The sequence below is a fragment of the Poecile atricapillus genome, chromosome 6 (assembly GCF_030490865.1).
Source record: "Poecile atricapillus isolate bPoeAtr1 chromosome 6, bPoeAtr1.hap1, whole genome shotgun sequence".
Classification (NCBI taxonomy): Eukaryota; Metazoa; Chordata; class Aves; order Passeriformes; family Paridae; genus Poecile; species Poecile atricapillus.
Window position 1 is genome coordinate 21,659,443 of NC_081254.1, and position 18,046 is coordinate 21,677,488.

An 18,046-nucleotide genomic window follows, 5' to 3' on the forward strand; every position below is an offset into this window, starting at 1 on the left:
ATGGAACCAACTTTGGATAATGAGAAGTTTTACAGACCTTCCTATATTGCTAGCATTGAGCCATCTCCAAGAGCAGGACCAGTAAGTGTAGAAGATATTAAAACAGACCTCTCATCTGAATTTTCTTTGGTTTCTTCAGGCTCGGACACAAGCCAGGTAAGAAAACTTTACTGTTTGGATATTTATTTTTTAAAACATAAGCTTAGTTCTTTCATAGATAAGAATAGTCAAAATTTTTCAGAGAAGATGAAAAACTTCTTTGTTTTTTTTTTTTTTTAGTTTGAAATAAATGCATCGGATTTAGACGAAGTTGTGTGGCACAGCATTAATGCCCTATTGGGCATATCAGTTTTCCGTGAATGAGGCTGCTTGCCAGTTCATAGAATATTTTTGTTGGCCTGAATGCAGTGTTTACATAAATGTGCTGCAAGATTAACTTATCACAGCAAGCTTCTGCAGGTCCTTAAGCACTTGTAAAAGTTGATTTAGTGAAGTAGTTTTGATTCCCATGTTATCAAATAAGTCTGTTCAAAACAGCCTGATGAAATAAAACTGTTTTCATGTGCTAATTATTGAGAAAATAACCAAATTTCTAACTGTTTTAATTTATTTTTTTTTTTTTAAGACTAGCTGTTTGGAGTCTAAGGGACACATACAAGTATGCCTACGTATCAGGCCATTCACATCACTGGAAAGAGAAAATGGATCACAGGTGTGAGGCGTTTATTTAGTTTAAAAATACTTAAAATTTGTTTTGTGGGGGTTTTTTGTTTGGTTTTCCTGTGACCTGAGCTCTTTATAGTCTCTTCATGCCTGCATTGTTTGTTTCCTTTTAACAGGACTGTGTTTCACTGGAAGACTCAACAAATATTATACTGAAACCCCCCCAACACTATTTGAATCGACTGAGTGAAAAAGCTTCAGGACCAATGTTACAGAAGTTCACTTTTTCACAAGTAAATGAGTTGCATTTAAATGTTTTAAAATTATTTCTGGTACAGGTTGTTTTAACTTATATTATTGAATACCAAGCAAACTGTATTTTTAAATTTTATAGTTTTTAAGATTATAAACTAACAGAATTTAAAAGATTCTTTTAAAGTCTCTAATAATTGCTCCAAATATGTAAATATTTCTTGGTGATACTCAGGTGTTTGGACCTGAAACAACCCAAGAGGAATTCTTTGAAGGTACCATGAAGCAACCAGTGCAAGATTTCCTAGATGGATATAATCGTCTTGTTTTTAATTATGGTGTAACAAATGCTGGGAAAACTTACACTTTCCAAGGTAAAAGTCAAAATGAGTTGTTCTTGCAACCGCTTTATTTTTTTTTTTAAAGTAAGGATTACTTCTAGTAGAAACATAACTTTTTCCTTCATTTAAAATGTAGTCTCTATCCATTTGCTTCTCTTGAATATTAATAGTCTTAGAAAATCTCCATAATAAATTTAACTGCCAGCAGACAGTCACTGCCTGAGTTAACCTAAACACACTCATATTACTTTGTAAGGCTCTATAGTTTCAAACAGGTATGTGTGATCTTACTACTTTTTTCCAAGTATCTCGTACTCCAGGAATGAGGGGGAGTTGGAAAAAATATATATTCTATATAACAGGTTTTGAAAAGTCTAAGTCACTCCACACCAGACTAACATTTTCTGGAGTTTTATTATTATTATAAAGGTTATATTTGCAAATAAGAAATAATATTTGAGTATTTTAATTATTATAGATAGAGAATAAATGTCTTGAAATGTTTTAGTTATTATTTTCATATGTTTCTGTCTTGGGTAGAGTTTCCAAGCTTAATAATAACCTAGGAAACCTTGTCTCCTAGTTCACTATTTCTTTTCTGTTAAAGCTTCATATCCTTTGTGGTCAGATGATGTCATTCTTCAGTTATTTTTCAAAGTATTTTAACAAATGAGGTGTTTTGATCCGCATTGAAAATGTTTCTCCTATAATTAAATGACAAATCTGGATGCAATACCAGTTATTTTGTACAAATAGTAGAAGGACAATGAGTTGTGTCTCTTGAAACTGATCTTTATTGAAGAGACATTATTTTCTAAGCAATCTTCTGTTAGTTGGATTAGAATTAAAGACTACTGCCAAAACTTCCAGTTATCATTTGTCTGGGGCAAGAATGGAATGTTCTCTTCTGTCCTAAAGAAGGTAAATCACAAAACCCAAACAATTTCATGTGTGTCCGGTCCCCTGAGCTTGATTAGTTGGGGGTATACTGAGTGGGGTTTCAAGAATTTTTGACTGACACTTTTTTGGACTAGAAGCTTTTTTGTGGTATTATATTTTTAGGACTTTGATAACAGTAGTTATAGTACCGTGAATGTAGGCACAGCAGAATGTTGCCTACTGGGCACCATGATTTACTCTTCTGTGGCTGCACTTAGCATTACATGGGAACCTGTATACAGTCAATGGCAAAGAACCTAAGTGAAGAATAAACCAGGTTTTTAGGATTTTTCCTTGCTCACCAGTGACTGTTCCTTTGTGTTAGGTTGAGTTACAACTGGCATTGTACTAAAGAAAAAAGTATTAGAAAGGATATGAAGAGAAACAAATGTAATGTAAGAGTACTTGAGTTTAATGTGGTATTTGGCTACTAGCTAGGGGTCTGAGTACCAACCAAATTTTATCTAAGTTCTGACTTAGGTGATGCAGCTAGTGCTGTGAGTATTAAATGCCCATCTGTCTCAAAAGCAAGAGAAATTATCACCCTGAGACAGGATAGTAGTTCCTCTTTCACATTTCCCTTTTCTCTGGTTTAGAAATCAAATGTAAGTGAGCCCTTTTTAAACTGGCATTTGGATCCAGAAAGATCAAGTGTGCACTGAGGCTTTTATTTGACTCCTTGTCTTTCAGGTACAAAAGTAATATATTCAGAGAAAAGGGTCTGGGATAGGGAATGGAGTAAGTCTTTGCAAGGCTTCTACAAACTGTTTTGGAGGTTCTGTGGAGTTAGTGCAGGACTGCAGCAGAGATCATTCATGAGTTTTATTTCAAGATTACTTCCTTGAGAGAGCGAAGGCAGTTTGAAACACAGTTGAAAAATTTCAAATATTTATCAAATGTCTGTTGGTCGTGGGGTGTTTTTTTTTTTGTTTGTTTTTTTTTTTAATTTTCCCTTAAGGCTAAGCTTAACAAAATACTCCAGGAGTTTTTGTTTGATGTTATATCCATTACTGATATAGAGCATGAACTGTTCCTGAAAGCCAAATACTTTTCAAAACTCTTTTGATATTTGTCACCTTGAGAGTACAAAGAAAACTCCTTCATTGCTGTAAGTTGTCTTCAAACTCTTCATGTGTGCCTGGAGATTTATATTATCTTTCTGTCCTCGTTTATCTGTATACCTTATAATAACTAGATTTTTCTTTTGTATGTTCTTTCAGGGACAGAAGATGATGTTGGTATTCTGCCAAGGACTATGGATATGTTGTTCAAAAGTATTCAAGGAAAGTTGTACACAGCAATGGATCTCAAGCCCTATCGATGTAGAGATTATATAAAACTGACTGAAAACCAAGTGAGAGAAGAAACTGCTATTAAAAATTCATTACTTCGTCTAATAAAAGAGGTAGAGGAGATTTTTTTTCTATATTGCTGAGTACCTGTGTCTTTAGATAGCTCCATGTTCTTCATTTGCAGTGGGAAGAGACTGGGTGTATTTAACCATGGATGTGTCTATTTGCTGGCAGCCAACCATTCATATTAGCAGTAAAGTCAGCAGTAGAGCTGATGGACCCTTTTCCTGGGGATTTTTGTCTTGTGGCTCAATACTTCATGGGCATATAAACTCTAAGCTTTATTTTGGTGCCTCTAGCTTGGGCACCTGATAATTTATCCTTTGGGATTACTGGTGTGTAATAAGAACTGAATGTAAATAGTCCCTTCTTTATCTGTGAGAATGCTAGTAGGTCTGATCCTTTAAAGAACGTACTGTCTTTCAGGGTACTTGAAAGAAATTAGTAGTTTTGAGGTTGTTGTCCTTTCAGTTGGATAAATATCCTAAAAAGAAGCAAAAATACGTTTGAAGTAGTAGCTATAAAGCCATTTAAAGGCTTGAATTAAAGATGGGGTTTTGCTGGGCTTTTTTCTTTTTGAGCAGTCCAGAAATACACTCCAGTTTTAGGAACTGAGTGAAATTCTAAAGCTGTTTAATTCAATTATAGTTATGGGGAATTTGTGTTTTGTGTAACCATGCCTTTTTCTTGGTGTCTTCTAATTCTGAAATAAGTGGAATAATGTAAAGTAAAACTGAGCATATGCAAGGATTTGGAACTGGAAAGGTTTGGGTTTTTTTGTGTTTTTTTTAATTACAAAAAGAATTGAACACTTCCATTGTGCTATGCTAGGTTGTAATAGCTAGTGTTGAAAGGAAAAAGGAACGTATTTGTTGCCTTGATTTTTATATGTTGGTTAACTGGGCTCCAGTGTGGAAGGTAGGTGGCAGCAAAATTCTGTGACTTCACTTCAGAAGCGCAGGAGTAAGTTAAATCTAGCTCTGTCAGCCTTCAGAAGGGACTTCAGAAAAACCTTGTTTGTGATTGAATGCACTTTCTGGTTTCTGAAGCTTTTTATAAGAACAAGACCTAATTTTGACAGTAAATTTGTGAGCTTTGCATCTACTGCAACAGATGTTTGTGTGGGTGTTTTAGATGTGTAAAACCTAATACCTAAAATTTTTATTTGAAAAATTTATGAAATATACCCTTGACAGAACACTAAAAAGCCTGAACCAAACCATACCTGCTTTTTATTTCATATTAATTCTCTTAAGCGTACTTATTTCAGTAGATGGATTTCATTTCTTTGAGCACTTCCACTTGCAGTTCTGTGTCTGAAAAAACGTAACTAACCAAAACTAAGACTGAGAAGGAAGTGTATGTATGAAGCTCCTAAGCTCTAGCTATAGTTATTTGGTTTTCTTTTTTTTAATAGCAAAAGAAAATTGTCTTTCTCGTACTAAAACTTGGACTTCATTTCAACTGTATCATTTATTTCAAACATGTGTCATGAAGCAATAAGTTGCTTATTTCAGTTTTTAAGTGAATGAGTGTTCTTCATTTACCTCTATTTCCAAGGGTTAGCCAAGTAAGCTGGAAAAATATGGAATCCAATATTAGCAAAATACCATTAATAAAAGAATTCAGAGTTACCTGGATTTACCAGGTTAAGACTAATGTTTAAGCTGCAACTAGAATCCTGAAATCATCCACTTGAATCACCCTGTTTATGTGGGGGTTTCCTACCCCTCTAGTTTTCTGTGGCTAGACTGCTTCCAAGTCAGCAAGCTGAAATGCTGTATTCTGATGGGAATTGATGTTGAGTTCTGAAGGGAAGTGGCAGAGGTGAGTACGAGATAAGAACAACCCTGTCAATAGCAGTGTGTAGATGCATTGAACTAGACCTGATGTGTAACCAGGATCTTTCCATTGGTAAATTGCAACCATTGCCGTATTCCCATCTAGTAATACAATAGAGCTGTTAGAAATAGCTTGTACTACAACAATATGTTGTTAAGTTTGTTTTCTTTTCCAGGTAGACCACCAGATTAACAGTAGCAACAAAGCACCTATGGATTCTAAGGGTATGTTTTAAATAAAAGTTTTGCACTTAAAACTGGCAAATAAGCCTTCTTAAGGTCAATAACTGACTTCTGGCCTATGTTAATTAAATTACTTCTTGTCAATTTTATATGCTTGTGAATTGTATAGTGAGCAAATAATCTGGGCAGCAAGCATAAGATAAAATGGTTAGAACATATGAGCAGGCATTAAATGAGCTGAAGTTATAGCAAAGAAAAGTAGTTCTACTTTTGCTATGGATCCTGACAGGTTTTAGAGTACCTCTGTGTAATTATATGAACGTAATTCTAGCATTTAAAAAACTACTGAAATACTAGGTTTACTTTAAAAAGTCAAAATGAAGGTCTTGTCAGTTTAGTTTTATCTTCTAAAAATGTTGAAGAGATTTGACTAATTCTAACCAAGTTTTATGTGGTTGATAGAATCTAAAAGTGGGAAAGGAAACATTAAGCAGGATTTTAGGCTTTGAGAGTTTTTTAAAGGTTTTTATCAATTTTTACTTATTAATTTTTAAATTAAACTCACTTTACTAGGCTTATATTGGTTTGTAATGTTTTGTACTTGGCAGACTTGGAAGATATCTCAAAAGACTCGGAACAATCTATCACAACTGCAAGAAATTACATCAAGTTTTCTGTTTGGGTTTCATTTTTTGAGATTTACAATGAATGTTTTTATGATCTACTGAGTCCTATATCAAATGACAAGAAGAGAAAAACACTCCGCCTTGCACAAGACATCAAGGGATGTTCTTTTGTAAAAGGTGAATAGAATACATTGCAAATTTCCAAATGTCATTTGAAAAGTTGGTTTACCTGTAATGATGTTGAGATTAGAAAACTCAGTAACAGAATTATTACAATCTACACATGTTGGTATCTCTACCTTTATTACTGTTTTAACTTTACTCTTGACTGGAACTGTTAAAATCCTCTACACTCCACTGCCTTGATATTTCTTTGAAATGGGAGAAATATTGAAAACAATTGACAAATTTTTTTGTGGTTTGCTTTTTTCTATTTTTTTTAAAGAGGCCAGTAGTTTTTAACGTAATTGGCTCAACTATTTTTTGGATTTTTGTTTCTGGGATTTTTTTCAGTATTCTCTGTAGAGAAGCAGACTTCAGACATGTGGTCATCATATTGCAGGCAAAATTCTTCTGATTTTTTTCAGTTAAGTTGATGGCCTGGAAAGATATCCATATGACTACCCCTTCTACTAGTAAAACTAGTAAAATGTTTCTATTCCTCAAGTAAATGTAGTGTCCTTGCTGTGCATACATTATCCCCATAATACTTATTTTGGTAATGTTATCTAAAAAATTATCATATTTCTTCTTCCTGAAGATCTGCAGTGGATTCAGATTTCTGACTCTAAAGAAGCTTGTAAACTTCTAAAACTGGGATTGAAACACCAGAGTATTGCAAGCACAAAACTAAATAATAGTTCCAGCAGAAGGTAAGAAACATTTTGAATAGCATTGGCCATAGAATGGTGGGTGGGAGGAAGGAGAAAGTAAAGCATGGCTTATGGTTGTTAGGAAGGGAAGAGACTTTGATAAGGTCTAGGTTTCAGTTTTGGTGTCTTTAAGCAGCATGTGACACAATGGTTTAAGCCAAAGGGGTTCAATCCTTCAGTAGGGTGAATGTGTACTGAAACTCACAGTATTTTGTCAAATACTAAACAAAAGCACTTAACTTTATCCCATCTATATGTCTGAGGAAAAAGCAAAATACATGCTGCATAAATATCTCTTTAGAAGTTTGTGTGGTTGTGTATGCTTAAATATATTGACAGATCAAACAGTATTCAAAGAGATGTTGTGGAGGCTAAAAATATTTTGAAAGTATTTATCTACTTCATCACCTCTCTGCTGATTTCAATTTCTCCTTTTAGTCACAGCATATTCACAGTTAAAGTACTGAAAATTGAAGATTCAGGAACACCAGCAGTGACTCGAGTCAATGAGTAAGTTCAGAATAGTCTGTCTCTTGTCATACTGCAGTTGTCAGTCACCTTCCATGTTGATGCTTTGGTAGTGCACCCAGTTCTCTCTGGCAGAGCCTCCTGCATGGATGGTGGCTCTCCACTTCCACCCTCATTCAGCCTCAAGCCATCAGGTGTCAATGCTGTTCTGTCTTGTCACCTCTGCTCAGCACAAGGTTTTGCCAGAACTACTTTACTCCTGAACTCATGCTAGTCCCCAGAAGGAAGGGGATGAAGAGGTGGTGGGTGGCATGGAATGGGAAGTATGTTGGGCAAGTATTAGCAGAAAATAGCAGGAAATTTGATTAGGGAAACAAACTTGAGAGGGATAAGGAAAAGTGATCATTTTTAAAAGCAGATAATTTGTGCATCTTTAAGGTAAATACAGTGATTTTTCCTTGTCTGCTTTCAGATTGTCATTATGTGATCTTGCTGGTTCTGAGAGATATACCAAAACCCGCAATGAGGGTGACAGATTGAAAGAGAGTGGGAACATAAATACCTCTCTCCTGACTCTAGGCAAGTGTATTAATGCACTCAAGAACTGTCAGCAGTCAAAGTAAGTCCTTCTTTGAAATGTCAAGTGGATGTGTTTTTTAGGTATTGCCTACAATGTATAAAAGCTATTGTTTAAAATACACAATAGTAACTTAAATTTTTGGTAGAAAAAAATATATAGATTTCTGATGTCTATACTGTAGTCTTGTTGATGTAACAAAGTTATCTGTAAACTTGCCTTGTTTTGCTTTTTAATTAAATCACTTAAATTATAACATCCTTTAAACATGTTGTATATGTTAGTGATTTTACTTACTTGTTCTGAGCTTGGCTTATCAAACAAACTTTGGAATAAATTTAAATTTAAAGATTATATTTTAAACACCCTTGTCACTAGTGCCATAGTAAAAGTGAAACTTTCAAGTCTTCAGGCTGAATAGTTCTTACACTGACTGGAATTTACTAAGCTTCTGATCATCTGTTCATCTTTTAAAGGTTGCAGCAGCACGTACCCTTTCGGGAAAGTAAGTTAACTCATTTCCTTCAAGGATTTTTCAGTGGAAAGGGGAAGGTGTACATGATAGTAAACATCAGCAAATGTGCATCAGCATATGAGGAAACACTCAATGTGCTAAAGTTCTCAGCCATTGCACAAAAAGTAAGTGTGTTGTAGTCTATCTTGTTGATCAGTAACTTGCTTTTAGGAATATGAATATAGTTACTGGATTTTTGTCTCATACTGCAATTCTATTTCTGTTACACTGGATTGAGCTTTATCTCCTACAGCTTTTAAAAAGACTTTTTTGGAATTTTTTGTTTTCTTTGGAGTGTGGGGGTGGAAGCATCTACTGAAAATTTGTAATTCCTATGAAACATCTAGCCTAATAAGAAACTTATTATATTTGGAAGAATTTCCCAGAGATCTGGATAAATTTCTTCTGCAGATACAACATGCTCTCACTTCTAGCTGTCCCATATACTACTGCTGTCTTAACTTGGAATACTGCTCATCTGAAGTACTGATAAAATAGATTGAGCACCATAGAGTGTGAAAGGTCATCTTTATGTTCACAAAGGCTTCAGGAAGGTGGGAGCAGAGTCAGTAGGAGTAAGCGCAGTGATGTAACTTTGGCAAAGTTAGAAGATGTAAGTGTGGAGGATCAGTGCTGTAGCTTTAATGGAAGCTATGGAAAAGTTTTATTGGCAGTTAAGCCTATGCCTTTGGAATTTGGGTAGGTTAAGTACAGTGCCCAAAGGATCAGACTGTAGTGATTATAGAGCTGTTAAAGAAATAGATTTTATGTAATGCAACTGGAAACTCAAAGTACAGGAAATGGACCGTCTGTTGCTGCCTCTTGTAGGTTATGCAGTCAGTGAAACTTGGTGTTCCTGGGATCCAAAAAGCGTTAGGCTATAATGTGGCAACTTTGTACTCTAGCTGGAAACTGGTCTAAGTAGTGACTCTGAACAAAGGATAGATAAGCTGGGAGAGTGCTCTGCTCAGGAGACCTACAGGAGAATGCAGCAGGTCTTCAAAGTGCCAATGGAGCTTTAAAAAAATACCAATAACTTTTTGTTCTTGACTTTTCTGGGTAGGTTTTAGTTATGGACACATCTATTCTTCCCCAAGATCAGTCATTTAGCCAGAAATTGGCAGGAGAATCATCACTGCTTAATGTCAGTAAACTGCCAATCCCAAGGAAAAGAGCTACGATCCTATGGGACAGAACCTTGGAAGATGTGTTTGAAGATGAAGATGCTGAGATGGAGGAACAGCCCAGTACGTCAAGAGAAGAAGCAGTGCAGGAAAATGAAGGAAATGAAGTTGTTATTGCGAAAGAAAAATACACGGTATCTGCCAGGGCTACTTAAAGAATTAGTATAGCATAGAGCTTTGAAGCAATGTATTCTTCTCGTTTCCTCCACCTCACCCTTTCCTCTTTTTTTTTTTTTCTCTTCCCTCCTCATTGCTTTATTCTACCTAAATCCAGTGTTTGGAACTGCAAGTGGGATTACTTGTGCCTCGGTGTTCATTGTGGGAAAATTACTGAAGGTGTCAAAGTACAAACTGAGCACTAAGAATTGCAGATTTGGCTTTCTCTTCCTTTGGTATCCTATGGTCAATACACAGAAGATACTACCAGTTTTTTAGCAATACAAGATTGTTCCTTTGTTATTTTATGCACAAGAAAACTCTGGACACTGTTCTTTAAGCAACAGTGATTTTAGTCACTCCTGGGAAAGACAAGGAGTAGGGGAGCAGAGGACTAGAGAGCATTTAGTGGGGGTTTCATTAATACCCAAAAAGGGGCATCTGGAAAAACAAGACCAAATTCTGTGGATCTTAAGCCTGTCTTTATAACAAAAATTCTAAAAGTTATCTTTAAATTTGGCGTTCTTTGGAAATACACGCTCTGTGCAAACCTGAATTACTGTGTAGGTATCAAACAGGTAGTGTAATCTACTCATAAATCCTTCTGTTTATGAATAAGCTAATAAAAGAACTGGAAAAACTTGCCAGCTGCGGAGTTAAGTGCTATAATGTTTGAGGACTCATTTGTGGGAAAGTGTTTCTTTATGAAAAGTATCATACTAATTGTAATTCTAGATGCTGGTGAATCTGGTAGAAGAGCTGAAGAACAGACTTATTACTGAAAAGAAAAATAAGTTACTGCTGGAAATAAAAATTCGTGAAGAAGTGATACAAGAATTTGCTCATTATTTTGCTAATCGAGAAATGGATTTCAAGTAAGTTGGCTTTAAGTGGATTTAAAGTCACTTGTTAAGAAAGTGAAAGTAAATTTACATATTTCTTAAATCTCTCTTGGTTTTAAGAGACCACAATCTTTTGCTAGATCTGATCTTCTACTGTATCAATTAATGGGTTGGTTTCTGTTTGGATTATGAGCTCAGGAAAAATGCTCTTTAGAAAAGGCTTTGATTTTTCTGTGGGATGGGTAGGAATGTGTGTGTATAATTTGTAAACAGTGTTTTTTTCATGTAGAACTCTTTCTAAGGGAAGAGCTGCTTTGGTAAGTTGTAGAAAGAATGACATTTGCAAATCAAAAATGCTTTTTGTCAAATGCTGTGCATAATCTGTGTATTTGTATCCCTCTTATTCTGGTGTGTGTGAAATATACTTCTGGTTTAGGGTAGCAGCCTTGTTTTATGTATTGTTTTGTTGTGCCAAAATAAAGAAGACATCATCTTTGTGTATAGGCAACTGTGCTGGTAACCTTTTAGCCTCTCTCATGGCTAGCTTTTTTCTGACTTGTTTTTTTCTACTCTAGAGAGTGCCTTTCTCAAGAACGAGCACAGCTTGAAGAAAATTCTGAAAAACGCCTGGAAATCTTCAAGGAACTTGTAAATAGTTACACTAAAAATGCAGATGAAAAAACTAAATCACAAGATCAGCCTTGCAGTGAGCAAGCTGGACCTCTGGTATATTTATTTCTGCCCCAAATGTCCCTTTTACGAACTACCTGTTACAGTCATGGCATTTCTCAAGAAAAGCCAAGGATGGTTTCAGGGAATTGGACACAATGTAACTGTGTCCTCAGCAAGATATATTTATCTTATTTTAGAGATGAAGTTGCTGAGCCTTGGGATTCAGGAATTTTGGGGGTTTTCCGCATTTCTCCAGCAGAAAGTGACAATTATTCTATAAAAAGAAATTGGGGAGAAATCTGCAATTTTTTATGCTATAAAATCTATTGCATTTAGTGCCTATTTAAAATCTTTGAGGCTGACTTCTTAGGCCCCACCCATGGACTCTACTGGAGTAGTCACAGAGACTTCTCTCTTAGGGCAGTAGTGTTTAAAACTGAAGCAATGAGAAGTATTCATCCACTTAAGCCATACCTAGACTCTTGAGTCTGTCTCTTGAGAATTTGAAATCCCTTTTTTTTTAAAAAAACAATCAATATGTAAATTCAGTCTTTTGGGTATAACTTAGTATGATAAGTTACCACGGACTTATTTGACCTCACAAACTTTTCCTGCCATATGAAAATTTCAGATGTATTCCTTCCAAAACAGTTTGCTTGCTCTGTTCATTCAATATTCTCATTGGTTTAAAGTAGGCTAACCTTTATTAGTAAACTTGGAGGGGATGATTTGATGGAGATATAAGGGGTAATGTTGGGGCATTAAATGTTATAAAAATAAAGTAGCTCTAGCTTGATACTGGAAACTGGCATGTGAAGGTAGACAGAAACTGGCAATCAGTGTATATGAGCCCACAAGATGGTCTTAAAGTCAGGATTATAACTGTATTTACATATTAGAATTCCTAACAATCTTCCATATTTTCTGTAGAAATAATGGCTTTTGTGCAATTATTTCCCATTTCTGAATTAATATAAATTCTTTCAGAATGAAGACAACAACACAGACACAGGTGCCTACATTGATTTTGGGGGTGTTATTGATTCTCTGCAAAATGATATCACTGATATCAAAAATCAGGCAGAAGCAGCACATCAGTACATTGTATCCTTAGAGGACGCACAGGAAACTATAGGTTACCTTGAAAAACAGCTGGCAAAAATAACTGCTGAACTAGTTGAGTCCAAGGAAGAGCTGGAAAAGAAAACCAAAGGTAAGCTGGGTCTGAGTATGATGTGAAAGACACAAAAAAAGAAATGACTGAGTACTGTGAAATAGGAATAATCTCATTGAGCGAGACTGTGTAACCAAATCATATGTGTAATGGTAACAATCCCTTGTTTTGTGTATGTTCAGGTTAAACAATTTTATGTGCCTAAGATGAAACTTAAAATTGTCAATTGCAGACTTAAGAATTGTGGGATAAAACATCAAAGTTAGTGATTTCCTTGTTTTGTAATCTCTGTACTTCTTTACATTTTGCTGATGTAGTGTTTTCAGGCTTCATGTGGAACTTGGAGGAAAAACTAGCAGTGCCTCATAATGATCTCAAGCAGAGGTGATATGATCTGTATTTTGAATGGGTTGCAAGGCTCAATTGTCCAGTTCAAAAAATGTAAACAACTTTTGAAATGTTCTTGTACAAGTCAACTGGAAAATAAATGTATTTAAAAATGACTGAAGTACCAGAAGATACAAAGACATGGATTACTGAGTAAACTGTGATGGCTGATTATGTGATGTAGGCTTTTTTCCTCTTACAGGTTTTGAAACACAGAGGATTAAATTGGATGAGTCTGCTGAGCAACTTAAAGCAGCAACTGAGGTAACTTTCTCAAAAAAAAAACTTGTGCAAAATTATTTGCTTTAATACAAAATTCCAATAACTTGAAATGCTATTAGATTATGCATCTAGCTTTTTTTTATATCAAGCATAGTTTAACTGATCTTGCTTCTAAATGCATGGTAGAGTAACATGAGTTAACACTGAATTTTCTTTTACTTTTTCAAGAAAATGAATATACAAAATGAAAGGATTCAAGAACTGATTGACACTGTGAAGCAAAAAGATGAAACTATTATGAGACTACAAGGTCAGATAACCCGTTCAGAAGAAACCATTAAAGACTATGTAAGTCTTAGACATCTTAATTGTCTTTATACAAAAGAAAATTAATATATGTTTATAATGGACTTTACTTTGGAAAACTGGATTTTTTTTTTAAATAATTGCTATTTACTTCAAATGATAGCAGGCCAGTTGACATTGAAATTAAAGCCACAGCAAAATGTTAGCAGGGGTGTGTGTAAGTAATGAGACTTTCAGAAGTACTGATCTGAAGTTATTATTGGAGGACTCTGGTGAGGTTCTGAAGAGCCATTAGAAAAAATATAAACACCTCAAACTGTGTGGACTTAAAACAGTGGGAATAGACGAAGTACATCACTGTCTGAATAAGAGGAAGAAAACGAGGTTTTGTTGCAACAAAAGATCAATTTTAGTTGAAGTTAGAATTTACGAATGTAAAAAAAGGTAATAATTGTGTAAGTTAGGGGGGAAAAAAAAGTCATTGTATTCCACTCACCACTAATATGGTCACACACATTCAAGGGAAGGGTGTTAATGTGAATGTATTGAGCAGTGTTTGAATTAAGAAGGTATGACATGGCTATCTCTGCTTTTGATGTGATTAATAAAACTTGGAATTGTGTAGTCTACTGATATCTGCTGAATAATGAAAGCTAGCTTGGCTAGATCTATACAGCTAAAATAATCAAAACATGCAGTTAGAGGTTTTTTGGTTTATTGAGCCAGTAACCTGAAAGTAGTTTTGAGAACATTTTGAGTGAAACTTAGTCAGCACTCTGATCCACTTCTCTTGCATTATGAACTCAAGGCTTTGGCCCTACTTTATCTTGTGCTCTCTCTGCCTCACAGCTGCTTGTCAATAGTATGAATGCTCCAAGAGTGAGTAGAGTGTGATGACTTACTATTTCTGTTCCTTCCAAGAGGAAGGCTTTAACTGTCCAGAAGTTCCATGAGACTGCGTTGCATGAAATTTTAAACATGACCACAAACCTCAACTCTGTGGTCTATCATGTTTTTTTAATGAAGTACTTATAGATGAATAATTGGTCCTTGACAACCACATGGCTTGCCACTGGTGTCATCTTGCAAGTAAACAACTTTTTTCTTAGTCAAATAGCTATCTAAAGTGTGTATGGCAGAACTGACTAGGCTTTCAAATTGCATCAAATGTGTCATGACAAAAATTATTTGTGGCTTTGCTGAAGGCTGCTAAAGCTCCCAACTCTACCAGCCATGATCAGAAAGTGATGAATTTATAGGACAGACCGTGTGCCCTTGTAACAAATTGGGAATTTCATCAACTCTTGACACTGAAAATTGTTTTCAGATGGTAAACTAAGTCCTCTTAGCATTTTATAGTTCTCAAGTCTCTTGCTGTACAATGCAAAAGTATTGTGTTTCTTAGTATCTGAAGTTGCAGGAGCTCTTGGTTTAACTAACTGATCTGTCACTGACTTTTCCTCCAACAACCCCTATGCACCTTACCCATAAGGTTTTGTAAAAATATTTGTATAGAAAAAGCTACTAAGCCTTTTAAGTGCTTTAAGCATTCAGTTTGTACAACTTCAAAGCAATTGATTCTATTTTAACACAGGAGAACACTTTGACTACCATTAAGAGAAAATTAGCAGAAAAGAGCTCTAATGAAGAGGTTGAAAGCAGCCAGTTCAAGGATTGTGAGGGAACTGTATTGGAAGTGGGAAGAAAACGTTGCTTGGAAATTAAGTGTACTGCAGAAGAAGAGCCACCCACAAAGAAAGGTACAATTTCTACCATCATTCAACAGGGGGTCTTCAAAAAAAGCTTGATTACTATTCCAGAACAGAAGAAAAAAGCTGGGAAGCATAAAATTTATGCTCTGAGGAGGAAATCTGCTATGTTAAACTGTAAAAGGAAGTAACTGTTCTCTAAATATAATCTCTTTTGCAAAGGGCCCTATATAATTTACTCCTAAAAGATTTAAATAAAAGTTAGTATTTTAGACTCTTTCATTTCTGATGCTTTTTCTTATCTGTGTATGTACCTGCATACCCAGCTGTAGTTCTTAGGCAATTTCTTAACAGTTGTACTCCATTTTCTGTTGCTGGACTTCTGAGAAAGTTGCATGTCCTGCTCAAGTTTTTGCAAATTGCCTAAGCAAGCATCAAAGGTGTCAATAACTTACTGATTTTTCAATCATGCAGTATGTGCTGTGAACCTTGACATTTCATTCTGCGTGCATGCTGTGTACACGCCAGCTCTGGTCAAGGTGACAATGCTGGCAAAGGAGAAAAATTAAGCTTTCCACTTGAATGGGAGTAAAATTAAGTCCACAAATGGTGTGTTTTATACAACTCTCATGCTTGGACCTTTAGTATTTTTGCTGTTTTTGGTTTATCTGTGAGCTTATCAGGTGAATAAAATCTATTAATAAGTGAAACTGAACTATATGGGACTTGTGCAAAATGGTATGTGTAAGAGCCGTCTGCCTCTCACTTGACTTCAGGACCCAGCTTGGCTTTGGTATCGCGTAGAATATGGAAAGCATGTGCAAAAGGAAGATAAGCCCTTTCCTTCCCGTAAAAGAATTATCAAACTCACATGATCACAGAAAAATGATACAGTGAATAAGCTGAATGTTGGACTATCATTCATTACATTGTGCAGTGAAAGAACAAGGGGCTTGCTGTAGTAGAGCAGTTTTAAGTTTTTGGTGCAAAGAGTTCTAGTAAATGGGGTAACATCAGCCTGGTATCCAGGCACTAGTGGGGCTCCCCAGAACTCTGTAACAGGCCGTCTTCTCTTCGACATCTTCATAAACTGCTTGGATGCAAGACCCAAAACTATCCTAAGTCTTCCAGTGATGATAACTGTTGACTCCCTTGAAGGCTAGGAAGCCCTGCAGAGTGATCTAGACAAATTACAGAGCTGGGCAGTCACCAGCCTTTGGAGTTAACAAATACAAGTTTGTAAACCTGGCTGTAAGTACAGACTGGGGAGTGAGAGGCTGGAGAGTAACCCTGCTCTTTTTGATTCTTGACGGTCCCTTCCAACTCAGGATCTTCTATGATGCCATTAACAAAGCACTTCATGCAGAAAGTATTAAACTTCTGATGTTTGCTGCCCTAGAAGGTGGGAGGGGCAGATAATTCCCAAATTACAGGCATAGTTAGATAAGCTAGCAGACGACAGCTGCATGGATGGATGCTGAAAGACTTAGGCAGGGTTATATTGTCTCAATTCTTCAATGTCAAGAAAGGTCCATAGAAAATGGCTAGGCCTGCCAGTAGCAGCAAAAGGAGTTAAAAATATTAGGCTAGGTCAGGTGATGCTGTGTCATCCAGTAGGGCATTTATGTTTGTACAACTTTAAGTGTCATTTGAAGCCAAGACTAGGGACTTTGACAAACTGTGTTAAGATACCTCAGCACCTCTCACTTTCAGTGAAGCTTGCAAAACTCCAGTCCAGAGAGAGGAATATGTAGAATTTGGTCTGATCTGTTTTCTTAGGACTATGCAACTGGGCTTTCAGAGAAAATCATTTCCAAATCCAAAATTTTTAATCTTGCAAGACTTTAAAAAAATGACCTTATATGCTACAGTAGGGCTGCTGTTGTGGTTTAGCTAGCAGAAGCACTTGATGTATCTCATTATAATAGGGAAACTATGGACAAGCAGGAGGAAAGTGTCCTGTTGACTTTCAAAAACCAAAACACTGTTGCTCATGCTTCAGAATGGCCTTTTGTTAGTGACTCAAGTTGACTACACAACTTGTTGGATCTGTTCAGAGGATATTTCCATGCAGTACACCTGTGCTTAATGGTCCCAAAGTGAGATGACTGCCTAACTCTACCTTACTGTAGGTGCAGCACTCACGAGAATCCATAGTATCTCCCTGCAGTACGTAGTTGTGATAATCTAGCCCTTAGAGATACTGAGGCTTGATTCAATATAGCATGCCTGTTACTAAAGGGACACAATGGGATTCTAAAACACTTGTGTGAAATATAGCTGGAGTCAGTTTTGTAAGGGGATGAAATACATGTGATTTTAGTTAAAATGGCTCGTTACTTTGGGAAAACAGTCTTAATAAAACATGGAAATTTTGGTTTGGAATGACATGTTATAAATCTTTCTTGGGGAACTTTACATGTAACATATTAGGTGTGGGCATTGGTAGCTATGCTTTTATCTAGTTTAGAAACCTATTGAATATAGAAGAGAGGAAGGTTCCAAACACAAAAAAAAACCAAAAAAACCCCAACTTTTGCTGGATTTTTAGCTTTATTTTTAAAGTAAGGTGTTGTAAAGCATGCATAAAACTTCTCAGAAAGGTGTATGACATCATTGCTCCCCTAAATGGAGGATGGGTAACTGCTGGCTCTATTTAAAGGGACTATTGAATCAGTGGAGGTGGAAACTGGTTATCACTGACTGTTACTTAGCTCATAGGTGTTGCAAATACTACTGAAATTAGCTAGATTTTTCTGCTAGTGG

The 18,046-nt window shown here is 35.9% G+C and overlaps 1 protein-coding gene across 1 annotated transcript in view; it reads left to right on the plus strand.

Moving 5' to 3' along the window:
• The window catches only part of KIF20B (kinesin family member 20B), a 31,908-nt gene continuing 13,862 nt past the window's right edge, over positions 1 to 18,046 (plus strand). The window contains exons 1-18 of the mRNA XM_058842028.1: positions 1 to 156; positions 626 to 712; positions 840 to 956; positions 1,151 to 1,289; positions 3,416 to 3,600; positions 5,565 to 5,613; positions 6,180 to 6,374; positions 6,958 to 7,069; positions 7,508 to 7,579; positions 8,010 to 8,156; positions 8,591 to 8,753; positions 9,692 to 9,946; positions 10,704 to 10,843; positions 11,386 to 11,536; positions 12,470 to 12,695; positions 13,246 to 13,307; positions 13,494 to 13,613; positions 15,166 to 15,331. Coding sequence (XP_058698011.1) covers positions 1 to 156; positions 626 to 712; positions 840 to 956; positions 1,151 to 1,289; positions 3,416 to 3,600; positions 5,565 to 5,613; positions 6,180 to 6,374; positions 6,958 to 7,069; positions 7,508 to 7,579; positions 8,010 to 8,156; positions 8,591 to 8,753; positions 9,692 to 9,946; positions 10,704 to 10,843; positions 11,386 to 11,536; positions 12,470 to 12,695; positions 13,246 to 13,307; positions 13,494 to 13,613; positions 15,166 to 15,331 — 2,542 coding nt within the window. The remainder of the gene's footprint in view (positions 157 to 625; positions 713 to 839; positions 957 to 1,150; positions 1,290 to 3,415; positions 3,601 to 5,564; positions 5,614 to 6,179; positions 6,375 to 6,957; positions 7,070 to 7,507; positions 7,580 to 8,009; positions 8,157 to 8,590; positions 8,754 to 9,691; positions 9,947 to 10,703; positions 10,844 to 11,385; positions 11,537 to 12,469; positions 12,696 to 13,245; positions 13,308 to 13,493; positions 13,614 to 15,165; positions 15,332 to 18,046) is intronic.